Source organism: Schistocerca nitens, chromosome 5, assembly GCF_023898315.1.
Source record: "Schistocerca nitens isolate TAMUIC-IGC-003100 chromosome 5, iqSchNite1.1, whole genome shotgun sequence".
Classification (NCBI taxonomy): domain Eukaryota; kingdom Metazoa; phylum Arthropoda; class Insecta; order Orthoptera; family Acrididae; genus Schistocerca; species Schistocerca nitens.
Window position 1 is genome coordinate 785030227 of NC_064618.1, and position 13082 is coordinate 785043308.

The following is a 13082-nucleotide window of genomic DNA, read 5'->3' on the forward strand; positions in this document are numbered from 1 at the left end:
GGCTCACATTGTTAGCTAATAAACAGATTCTAATAATACTTAGAAAGAGTATGTTCTGTGCAAACATACACGTTTTTAAATGGAAGAATGCCTATTGAATGGTTCAAATGGCTCTGAGCACTATGGGACTCAACTGCTGAGGTCATTAGTCCCCTAGAACTTAGAACTAGTTAAACCTAACTAACCTAAGGACATCACAAACATCCATGCCCGAGGCAGGATTCGAACCTGCGACCGTAGCGGTCTTGCGGTTCCAGACTGCAGCGCCTTTAACCGCACGGCCACTTCGGCCGGCAATGCCTATTGACATTAACAGACAAGACATAGGGTAAATTAGAATGTCAGTGGTGTTTGTTGCAGGATTTTAGTGCGAGTCGTTTACGAGGTACCGTATTTTGAATAATTTCCACACCGACACTTGTTTGTGCCATTCAGCCTGCTTAGTTGCTAGGTGCAATGTTGTTATATTTGCTTACAGTGTGCGTGTGTGTTCCTTGAATGCATTGCGTCTTGCTAATCAGTTACTGTTTGACAGTCCAGACGGCAGACCGTGATCGGACGATGGGATTTACCAATGCATAAAAAGCCGACATGCTCATGGAGTATGTAAAGTGTTGGAAGAATGCAGTAAATTCTTTTACGGAGTATGCGGCAAGGTATACCAACAGACGTCAACATCTCAGTAATAATTTATAAGCCTCTTAATACAGTTACGTAAGATGGTAGTGTAACACCTAGACAACGTAACAGAAGAAAGCAAGTGACGACAGAAGAGGGGGAAATTAACGTTCTTGCTGCTGTTGCAGTTGATCCGCACGTGAGCCCCCTCGCAGTCGCACGAGGAGGTGGCATGAGTCAGGCAAGCGTCCTGCGTATTTTTTTTTTTTTTCTTATGGGACTTAACTTCTAAGGTCATCAGTCCCTAAGCTTACACACTACTTAACCTAAATTATCCTAAGGACAAACACACACACCCATGCCCGAGAGAGGACTCGAACCTCCGCCGGGACCAGCCGTACAGGCCACGACTGCAGCGCCCAGGACCGCTCGGCTAATCCCGCGCGGCTCCTACGTATTCTCCATCAACATAGGTTCCATACCGTGGAAACGGTCATAAGACTAGTGTTAACCTCTGCACATGAGCATTAAGACAGAGTACTTTCGATGTATCATGTATCTTGTTTAGTGATGAAGCCACATTTGCCAATCATGGCCAGATAAACAGCCGAAACAAATACTATTGATCTGTTGAAAATCTCCGTGGAACACCAGCGTCCATGGAGTGTAAACGTACGATGTGGAATAGTGAACCATTAGCACATAGGCCCATTTTCCATAGATGGAACACTGAATGCTCACAAGTATCGCAACCTCCTAACAGACCATCTTCCATGGATGTTAGAAGACGTTCCTCTGCAGAGTAGGACGAACCTGTTGTACCAACATGATGGCTGCCTAGCCCAGACTGCTCGAAATACTACACCATGTCTTCACAAATTGTTTCCAAAACGTTGGATTGGATGCAGAGGACCTACACCTTGGCCAGCCCTTTCCCCGTATTTGATGTCTGTAGTTCTTTTTCTGCTGAAAAAGCTGAAATACGGTGTCCACAAGGACATATCAACTACACTCGATGATATACAACGAGTTGTTACTGCAGCCTGCTCGGACATCTCGGCTGAAATGCTAGCTCGTGTGGACCATTCCTTCCATACCAGACTGGAAGTGCATATTGCCGCTGCTGATCGCCATTTTGAACACAACCTGAGATGGTCAGTTGTCTCGTTACTGATCATAATCCACGTAACTAGTGTGTGTGCACATGAGTTGTTCTTTAGTGAGAGCTACTACAGGTACTGTACAAGTTTCGGTGTGGGAGCTTTTCAAAAGAAGATACCTCCAAGCGACTCGGCCTAGACTCCTGCAACAAACACTACTAACACTCTAATTTATCATACTTTCAGTCTGTTAATGTTAATTGGCATCGTTCGTTTAAAGAAGGGTATATTTGCACAAGAAATGTGCTTTCTAACTGTTATTACAAACAATACGACCCCCAAACTACGAATTCATTTCCGCAGTATTAGTGATGCGAATTTTGTGTGTTTCACCCCGTATATGTTAGTGTCAGTTGATCAGTTGATGTATGGACGTGATGAATGCAGGTCACATCCGTGTAATAACTTCCAGATACATAGTACAATTTGTTAATGTTTATCACAGTGCACCATGTCAGCCATTTTACGTATCCTTGATATATACTTATTTCGCGTAATGCGACGACTGGTTTCTAACAGCAGATGTATGTCATTTCAACGACAACATGTCATTTAGACTTGTAGGACGTTTTGTGACATTTCAACTTGCACATGAGAATAGCCGTAAATTCAAAATGATTACTCCGTGAAATAAATAAATAGTTATCGGGTAGTGATCCTATACGGCGCAGCAATACTGCAGAAGAGGAAGGACAAGCGTAGCTAATAAGTCTCTTTGTAGGCCTGTTGCGACTTCTTAGTGTTCTTTGATTAGCCTTCTCACAGGATTCTCTGTGTATTGAGTAGAGTTTAAGCTGTTCGTAATTGTAATCCTAGATTTTTCATTGAATCGTCAACCTTAAAAACTGTATGTTTTATCGTGGTGGGGCACCTTACTCTGCCTATTGCTAATGGTCAACTGGTACTTTTTCTGCCATACATATATCGTTCATAAATCATTTTGTTATTAGCATTTATCTTCTGACAAGTGTACTAAACGGTAAACGACACCCTCATCTACAAAGAATCTAAGAGGGATGCTCAGATTGTCTTCTAAATCGTTCACATAGAGTAAGACCAGCAGAGGATCTACAGACTCCTAGGGGAATCCCAGGTCTTGCTTCCGTTTCATTCGATGCCTTCCCTTCATCTACAACGATCTGGGATCTCTCTGACAGAAAACGACAAACCCAGTTGCACAACTGAAACGATGCTGCAAAGGCACGCAGTTTGTTAAGAAATCGCTTGTAAGGAATGGTGCCAAAAGCATTCTGGAAATCTAGACATATGGAAGCATCATTAGATCTCATGTCCATAGCACCCATTGCTTCGTGTGAATAAAGAGCCAGTTGTATTCGATGAGATCTGTATTTCCTGAATCTCTGCTGGTTACAACAGATCGTTTTCTTCGAGGTAATTCGTAATGTTCAGACACGGTATATTTTCCAGAATCTTACTGCAAATTGATACCAATAAGGTGGGTCTATAATTAAGAGGGTTATTTCTGTTTCCTTTCTTGTGTATTGGTGTTACCTGTGGATCTTCCCATTTCTTAGGTATCGGTGTGGATCTTTCGTAGAACGAGCTGTTGTATACGATTGTTAATTATGGGGTTATTACATCAACATACTCCGAAAATAAACCAACTGGTATTCAGCATTACCCAGAGGACTTGCCTTTATAGAGTGACTTAAAGTTGCTTAGATACGCCGAGGGCATACACTTCTAAATTGTGCATCTTGAAAGCTGTTCTTGTTTTAAATTCTGGAATATTTATTGCAGCCGGCCGCTGTGGCCGAGGAGTTCTAGGCGCTTCAGTCCGGAAACGCGCTGCTGCTACGGTCGCAGGTTCGAATCCTGCCTCGGGCATGGATATGTGTGTTGTCCTTAGGTTAGTTAGGTTTAAGTAGTTCTAAGTCTAGGGGACTGATGGCCTCAGATGTTAAGTCCCATAGTACTTAGAGCCATTTGAACCATTTATTGCATCTTCAGTAGTGAATTAATAACTCTGCTTAGGCTCTGTTGTCGGCAGCTTCCGCGCACAACTCTCTCTTTTCATAGAGCTCCGAGCTACAGCATGACGTGTGAACTGAGCTGCACGGACGCCTGTGTTGCAGCGGCGGCCATCGACTGCTTCAAGTGCGTGTCGGTGAACGGCAGCTACCGGCCGTGCGACGACCCCTTCCACAACAACTACTCGGACAGCATCCTGGAGGCGCCTTGCATGGGCGGTCGCAAGGGTCGCAACGGCGTCTTCCCCGCCACCGCCTGCATCAAGCTCGTCGGCGTCTTCGGTAAGCTGCGCTTTTCACTTGTCTCTTTCTGCCGCTTTCAGATCAGCAGGACTCATCAGCTGCAACTTTTTTGCTGGAAAGTAGTAATTCCGATCGACCCAGGGGCGACACTGAGAAGGACTTAAATCACGTGTCTGACAGCTATTCCTAACATCGTCACCGACAACCACTGATAGCTATTTTGTCGCAAGTGAGGTGGACAGCGACAGGCCAGCCTCACATCGACATCCATGGCCAGCTGACGCTGCACTTAGTGACAAGTGCTCTTCGTTTTTCTGTTATTTCTCGCACACTGATAAGCCTAAACATTATGACCACAGCCCACGGCGACGTTGGATGCCGCCTTTAGCTTTGTGGGCACTTGTGTGACGCGGTAAAAAAGATAAGCGGAGCAGTCACCGACGAGGGATCACCCTAGCGAAGATAAGGGCTGTAAAGTGGAAATCCATGGAGATCCACATCTACATCTACATCTACATTTATACTCCGCAAGCCACCCAACCGTGTGTGGCGGAGGGCACTTTACGTGCCACTGTCATTACCTCCCTTTCCTGTTCCAGTCGCGTATGGTTCGCGGGAAGAACGACTGTCTGAAAGCCTCCGCGCGCGCTCTAATCTCTCTAATTTTACATTCGTGATCTCCTCGGGAGATATAAGTAGGGGGAAGCAATATATTCGATACCTCATCCAGAAACGCACCCTCTCGAAACCTGGCGAGCAAGCTACACCGCGATGCAGAGCGCCTCTCTTGCAGAGTCTGCCACTTGAGTGTATTAAACATCTCCGTAACGCTATCACGGTTACCAAATAACCCTGTGACGAAACGCGCCGCTCTTCTTTGGATCTTCTCTATCTCCTCCGTCAACCCGATCTGGTACGGATCCCACACTGATGAGCAATACTCAAGTATAGGTCGAACGAGTGTTTTGTAAGCCACCTCCTTTGTTGATGGACTACATTTTCTAAGCACTCTCCCAATGAATCTCAACCTGGTACCCGCCTTACCAACAATTAATTTTATATGATCATTCCACTTCAAATCGTTCCGCACGCATACTCCCAGATATTTTACAGAAGTAACTGCTACCAGTGTTTGTTCCGCTATCATATAATCATACAATAAAGGATCCTTCTTTCTATGTATTCGCAATACATTACATTTGTCTATGTTAAGGGACAATTGCCACTCCCTGCACCAAGTGCCTATCCGCTGCAGATCTTCCTGCATTTCGCTACAATTTTCTAACGCTGCAACTTCTCTGTATACTACAGCATCATCCGCGAAAAGCCGCATGGAACTTCCGACACTATCTACTAGGTCATTTATATATATTGTGAAAAGCAATGGTCCCATAACACTCCCCTGTGGCACGCCAGAGGTTACTTTAACGTCTGTAAACGTCTCTCCATTGATAACAACATGCTGTGTTCTGTTTGCTAAAAACTCTTCAATCCAGCCACACAGCTGGTCTGATATTCCGTAGGCTCTTACTTTGTTTATCAGGCGACAGAGCGGAACTGTATCGAACGCCTTCCGGAAGTCAAGAAAAATAGCATCTACCTGGGAGCCGGTATCTAATATTTTCTGGGTCTCGTGAACAAATAAAGCGAGTTGGGTCTCACACGATCGCTGTTTATGAAATCCATGTTGATTCCTACAGAGTAGATTCTGGGTTTCCAAAAACGACATGATACTCGAGCAAAAAACATGTTCTAAAATTCTACAACAGATCGGCGTCAGAGATATAGGTCTATAGTTTTGCACATCTGCTCGACGACCCTTCTTGAAGACTGGGACTACCTGTGCTCTTTTCCAATCATTTGGAACCCTCCGTTCCTCTAGAGACTTGCGGTACACGGCTGTTAGAAGGGGGGCAAGTTCTTTCGCGTAGTCTGTGTAGAGTCGAATTGGTATCCCGTCAGGTCCAGTGGACTTTCCTCTGTTGAGTGATTCCAGTTGCTTTTCTATTCCTTGGACACTTATTTCGATGTCAGCCATTTTTTCGTTTGTGCGAGGATTTAGAGAAGGAACTGCAGTGCGGTCTACCTTTGTGAAACAGCTTTGGAAAAAGGTGTTTAGTATTTCAGCTTTACGCGTGTCATCCTCTGTTTCAATGCCATCATCATCCCGGAGTGTCTGGATATGCTGTTTCGAGCCACTTACTGATTTAACGCAAGACCAGAACTTCTTAGGATTTTCTGTCAAAAGTCGGTACATAGAATTTTACTTTCGATAAGTGACTTTCACAAAGGGTGCATTACCATTACACAGAGTCTGAGAACGAGTATCTCGAAAATGACCAAGCTGGTCGAATGTTCACGTGCTACTGTCGTGAGCATCTACGGAAAGAGGTAGAACAGTGAAACTGCCACTAAGAGCTAAATGGTTGGACGTCCTCAGTAACTTCACAGATCGGGGGTTCGGGGGCTTGTCTGCTCTTTAAAGTAAATGGTGATCTGTGGCATCTCTGCCGAAAGAGCACAGTACTGGTAGGGGCACAAGTGTTTCGGAGCACACCATTCGTCTTACGTTGTTGAACATGGAGCTCCGCAGCACACAACCGCTGCTTGTTCAGATGTTGACTCAATGACATCGTCAGTTACGACTGCGGTTAGCACGGGACCATCGGAATTCGACCGTCAATCAATGGAAACGTGTCGGCTCTTCGGGTGAATCATATGTTTGCTACAATAGGTCGTTAGTCGTTTCTATAAACGCCGTAATCGAGGTAAACGGCGGCTCGAAATATGCAGCGTGCCACGGACGCAGGCTGGTGGGAGCAGTAATTTGCTATGAGAGACGTTCTCCTGGGCTTACGTGGGACCTGTGATAGTAATTAAAGACACATTCACACCACACGCACCTCCTTAACACTAGATGTCTTCCCCCATCGGCGTTGCCTTCATTCAGCATTCTAATTGTCCATATCTCGGAGCCAGGACCATGCTATAGTGGTATTAGGGGCATTATAGTCAACTCGCGTTGATATTTCGGTGACCACATTCGCCTGATAAAAGTCCTATGGAACTCATCTGGGTCGCTATCGGGCGCCATCACCGTGTACGCAAATCAGAGGCCCGTTATTTACGCGATTTACCTGTGCGTAGACATCTAATGCCACATACCTCCACAAACCTACCAACAAACTATCGGATCCCTGATAAGCAAAATCAGTGATGTATCGCGTTCCAAAACGGACAAACAGTCTATTAAGCAATATACGAACGCATAGTTTAGCGGCGATATATACTGATAAAATTTTCTCAGGCCTCCAGCCGTGTCCAGTGGTTGAAAATCGTGGATTTTAAACCACAGTATACGGCTGGAAGCCCGAGGAAATTTTATCACTCTGTTAAGCAGATGGTCGTAATGTTTTGGCTCATGTATGTAGGCTGTAAAGGGGCAAAATTTTGGTACCATACATTTCGTATTCTGTATATTCTTTTCGATTTATTTTTATATTAGATCACTGTTTACGATGCACAACTGGATTATTAAGCATTTCATTGCGGATACTGGCTAGCACTATGTACTAACAATTTCTATAGTACTACATGCCCAGGAGTTAATTGAAGCTCAGCACTGATAGAAACATCGACTTTGCCCATACATTAGTCAGAAGCTGTTGTTGTTGTTGATGTTGTTGTTGTTGTTGTGATCTTCAGTCCAGAGACTGGTCTGCTGCAGCTCTCCATGCTACTTTATGCTGTTGAAGCGTCTTCATCTCCAAGTGACTACTGCACCCTACATCCTTCTGAATCTGCTTAGTGTATTCATCTCTTGGTCTCCCTCTACGATTTTTACACTCGAAGCTACCCTCCAATACCAAACTGGTAATCCCTTGATGACTCAGAACATGTCCTACCAACCAATCCCTCCTTCGGGTCAAGTTACGCGACAAATTCCTCTTCTTCCCAATTCCATTCAGTACTTTCTCATTAGTTATGTGATCTACCCATATAATCTTCAGCATTCTTCTGAAGCACCACTTCTCAAAAGCTTCTATTCTTTTCTTGTCTAAACTATTTATGTTTCAATCCATACATGGCTACACTCCATACATATACTTTCAGAAGAGACTTCCTGACACTTAAATCGATACTCAGAATGAGATTTTCACTCTGCAGCGGAGTGTGCGCTGATATGAAACTTCCTGGCAGATTAAAACTGTGTGCCCGACCGAGACTCGAACTCCCGAGTTCGAGTCTCGGTCGGGCACACAGTTTTAATCTGCCAGGAAGTTTCATATCAGCGCACCCTCCGCTACAGAGTGAAAATCTCATTCTGGAAACATCCCCCAGGCTGTGGCTAAGCCATGTCTCCGCAATATCCTTTCTTTCAGGAGTGCTAGTTCTGCATGGTTCGCAGGAGAGCTTCTGTAAAGTTTGGAAGGTAGGAGACGAGGTACTGGCAGAAGTAAAGCTGTGAGGACCGGTCGTGAGTCGTGCTTTGGTAGCTCAGATGGTAGAGCACTTGCCCGCGAAAGGCAAAGGTCCTGAAATCTATACTCGATGTTAACTAATTTCTCTCTTTCAGAAACGCTTTTTTTGCCATTGCCAGTCTATATTTTATATCCTCTATTCTTCGACCATCATTAGTTATTTTGTTCCCCAAATAGCAAAACTCATTTACTACTTTAAGTGTCTCATTTCCTAATCTACTTCCCTCAGCATCACCTGATTTAATTAGATAACATTCCATTATCCTGGTTTTGCTTTTGTTGATGTTTATCTTTTATCCTCATTTCAAGACAATGTCCATTCCGTTCATCTTCCAGGTCCTTTGTTGTCTCTGACAGAATTACTATGTCATCGGGAAACATCAACGTTTTTATTTCTTCTCCATGGATTTTAATTCCTATTCCAAATTTTTCTTTTGTTTCCTTTACTGCTTGCTCAATATACAGATTGAATAACATCGGGGATAGGCTACAACCCTGTCTCACTCCCTTCCCAACCACTGCTTCCCTTTCATGCCCCTCGACTCTTATAACTGCTATCTGGTTTCTGTACAAATTGTAAATAGCCATTCGCTCCTTGTATTTTACCCCTGCCACCTTCGGAATCCGAAAGAGAGTATTCCAGTCAACATTGTCAAAAGCTTTCTTTAAGTCTACAAATGATGGAAACGTAGGTTTGCCTCTCTTTAACCTATCTCCTAAGATAAATTGTAGGATCAATATTGCCCTACGTGTTCCAGCATTTCTACGGAATCCGAATTGACCTTCCCCAGGATCGGCTTCTCCCTTTTTTTTCCAATCGTCTGTAGAGAATTCGTGTCAGTATTTTGTATCCGTGACTTATTAAGCTGACAGTTCCGTAGTTGTCACACCTATCAACACCTTCTTTCTTTAGAATTGGAATTATTATATTCTTCTTGAACTCTGATGTTATTTCGCCTGTCACATACATCTTGCTCCCCAGATGATAGATTTTTGTCATGGCTGGCTTTCCCAAGGCTATCAGTAGCTCTAACGGAATGTTGTCTACTCCCGGGGCCTTGTTTCGACTTAGGTCTTTCAGTGCTCTATCAAATTCTTCACGCATTATCATATCTCCCATTTCATTTTCACCTACGTCCTCTTCCATTTCCATAATATTGCCCTCAAGTACATCGCCCTTTTATAGACCCTCTATATACTCCTTCCACCTTTCTGCTTTCCCTTTTTTGCTTAGAACTGGGTTTCCATATGAGCTCTTGATATTCATACAAGTGGTTCGCTTTCCTCCAAAGGTCTCTAATTTTCCTGTAGGCAGTATCTCTCTTACCCCTAGTTATATATGCCTCTACATCCCTACATTTGTCCTCTAGCCATCCCTGCTTAGCCATTTTGCACTTCATGTCGATTTCATTTTTGAGACGTTTGTATTCCTTTTTGCCTGCAGCATTTGCTGCATTTCTATATTTTCTCCTTTCATCAATTACATTCAATATTTCTTCCGTTACCCAAGGATTTCTACTAGCCCTCGTCTTTTTACTCACTTGATACTCTGCTGCCTTCACTATTTCATCTCTCAAAGCTACCCATTCTTTTTCTACTGTATTTCTTTCCCTTGTTCCTATTAATCGTTCCCTAATACTGTCTCTGAAACTCTCTACAACCTCTGGTTCTTTCCGTTTATCCAGGTCCCATCTCATTATATACCCACCTTTTTGCAGTTTCTTCAGTTTTGATCTACAGTTCATAACCAATAGATTGTGGTCAGGCATCTTCCACGTATACAACCTTCTTTCATGATTCTTAAACCAAGTGTTGGCTATGATTAAGTTATGTTCTGTGCAAAATTCTACCAAGCGACTTCCTCTTTCACTCCTTACTCCCATTCCAAATTCACCTATTACGTTTCCTTCTCTTCCCTTACCTACTATCAAATTCCAGTCCCCCATGACTATTAAATTTTCGATTCCCTTCACTATCTGAATAATTTCTTTTATCTCATCATACATGTCATCAATCTCTTCGTCATCTGCGGAGCTAGTTAGCATATGAAGTTGTACTACTGTCGTAGGCGTGGGCTTCGTGTCTATCTTGTTTCCAATAACGGGGTCACTATGCTGTTCGTAGTAGCTAACCCGCACTCCTATTTTTTTATTCGTTATTAAACCTACTCCTGAATTACCGCTATTTGATTTTGTATTTATAACCCTGTATTCACCTGACCAGAAGTCTTGTTCCTCCTGCCACCGAACTTCACTAATTCCCACTATATCTAACTTTAACTTATCCATTTCCTTTTTTAAATTTTCTAACCTACCTATGCGCCGGCCGCAGTGGCCGAGCGGTTCTAGGCGCTGCAGTCCAGAACCGCGCGACTGCTACGGTCGCAGTTTCGAATCCTGCCTCGGGCATGGATGTGTGTGATGTCCTTAGGTTGGTTAGGTTTAAGTAGTTCTAAGTTATAGGGGACTGATGAACTCTGATGTTAAGTCCCATAGTGCTCAGAGCCATTTGAATTTTTGAACCTGTCCGATAAAGGGATCTGAAATTCCACCCTCCGATCCGTAGAACGCCAGTTTTCTCCTGATAACGATGTCCTCCTCAGCAGTCCTCGCAAGGAGATCCGAATGCGGGACTTTTGTACCTGCGGAATATTTTACTTAAGAGGATGCCATCATCATTTAACGATACAGTAAAGCTGCATACCCTTGGGAAAAATTACGGCTGTAGTTTCCCTTTGCTTTCAAAGCCGTTCGTAGTACCAGCACCGAGCGAGGTGGCGCGTGGTTGCACACTGGACTCGCATTCGGGAGGACGAGGTTCAAACCCGCGTCCGGTCATCCTGATTTAGGTTTTCCGTGATTTCCCTAAATCGCTTCAGGCAAATGACGGGATGGTTCCTTTGAAAGGGCACGGCCGATTTCCTTCCCTATCCTTCCATAATCTGATGGGGCCGATGACCTCGCAGTTTGGTCTCCTCCCCAAATCAACCAACCAACCTATGCCTATGCAGTACCAGCACAGCAACGCCGTTTTGGTCAATATTACGAGGCCAGATCAGTCAATCATCCAGACTGTTTCCCCTGCACCTACTGAAAAGGCTGCTGCCCCTTTTCAAGAACCACCCGTTTGTCTGGCCACTCAACAGATACCCCTCCGTTGTGGTTGCACCTACAGTACGGCCTTCTGTATCGCTGAGGCACTCAAGCCTCCTCACCACCGGCAAGGTCCATGGTTCATAGGGGGTAGAAGCTTCTATCAGCTAAAAAAGGGCTGGGAAGAGACTTATCGTATTCTGCAGGGGCGGGCATTTACTGCTCTGAGTGAGGGGAGAGCGAGGAGGCGGCAGTTTACAGTGGTGGAGGCCTCAGATCTCCCTTAGTGCAGACAGTGCAGTGGGAGATTGTATTCTTGTGGGGGCACGCTTCCCATCGAATAGCACAGAGATATACTTCATGTGCGAAGTGCTAAGAATGTAGGAGAGGAAATGGGAACATCCAGAAAATCTTCTGAAAGGAGTATAACCATCAGGTGATTGGACTCTGGCACAGAGTTAAAGCGGCAACGAATAACACACCCTGTCATCCAATACGACTCGATGCTCAATCGGGATAGAATCATTCTTGTTGCAGAGACTGCTGCTCTGTGTACGTTCCACACCATATACGAGGTGTGGCTAGAAAAAAACCGGACTAGTACTGGTGAAACAATAAAACGAATGCAATAAGGCTGAAAGTCGCGTGGCCTGTCACGTGACTCTCGCTCCGCCTACTGCTCGAGTTTCATCTGCCTCCTGCACTCAGTCTGCCCGTGGCGTCTGTTTTAAGTAGTTGACGTTTTGTCTGTGCGTCGGAAAATGTTGAGTGTACAGAAAGAACAGCGTGTTAACATCAAATTTTGTTTCAAACTAGGAAAATCTGCAAGTGAAACGTTTGTAATGTTACAACAAGTGTACGGCGATGATTGTTTATCGCGAACACAAGTGTTTGAGTGGTTTAAACGATTTAATGATGGCTGCGAAGACACCAGTGATGACACTCGCACTGGCAGACCATTGTCAGCAAAAACTGATGCAAACATTGAAAAAATCGGTAAACTTGTTCGACAAGATCGCCGTTTAACAATCAGAGCAGTGTCTGAGTTAACAGGAGTTGACAAGGAAAGTGTTAGGCAGAGTCTTCATGAAAGTTTCAACATGAACAAAGTGTGTTCAAAAATGGTTCCAAAGTGCCTCACAATTGAACAGAAGGAACGCCGAAGAATGATTTGTTCTGACATCCTGGAAAACATTGAAAGTGATCCCACCCCGGCGATCTTGTCGAACAAGTTTACCGATTTTTTCAATGTTTGCATCAGTTTTTGCTGACAATGGTCTGCCAGTGCGAGTGTCATCACTGGTGTCTTCGCAGCCATCTTTAAATCGTTTAAACCACTCAAAACACTTGTGTTCGCGATAAACAATCATCGCCGTACACTTGTTGTAACATTACAAACGTTTCACTTGCAGATTTTCCTAGTTTGAAACAAAATTTGATGTTAACACGCTGTTCTTTCTGTACACTCAACATTTTCCGACGCACAGACAAAACGTC

General features: G+C 44.2%; 1 protein-coding gene across 1 annotated transcript in view; it reads left to right on the forward strand.

The window, feature by feature from the left end:
- The window catches only part of LOC126259187 (uncharacterized), a 1151483-nt gene that overhangs the window by 1022765 nt on the left and 115636 nt on the right, over nucleotides 1–13082 (forward strand). Inside the window, exon 4 of the mRNA XM_049955770.1 lies at nucleotides 3875–4051. Coding sequence (XP_049811727.1) covers nucleotides 3875–4051 — 177 coding nt within the window. The remainder of the gene's footprint in view (nucleotides 1–3874; nucleotides 4052–13082) is intronic.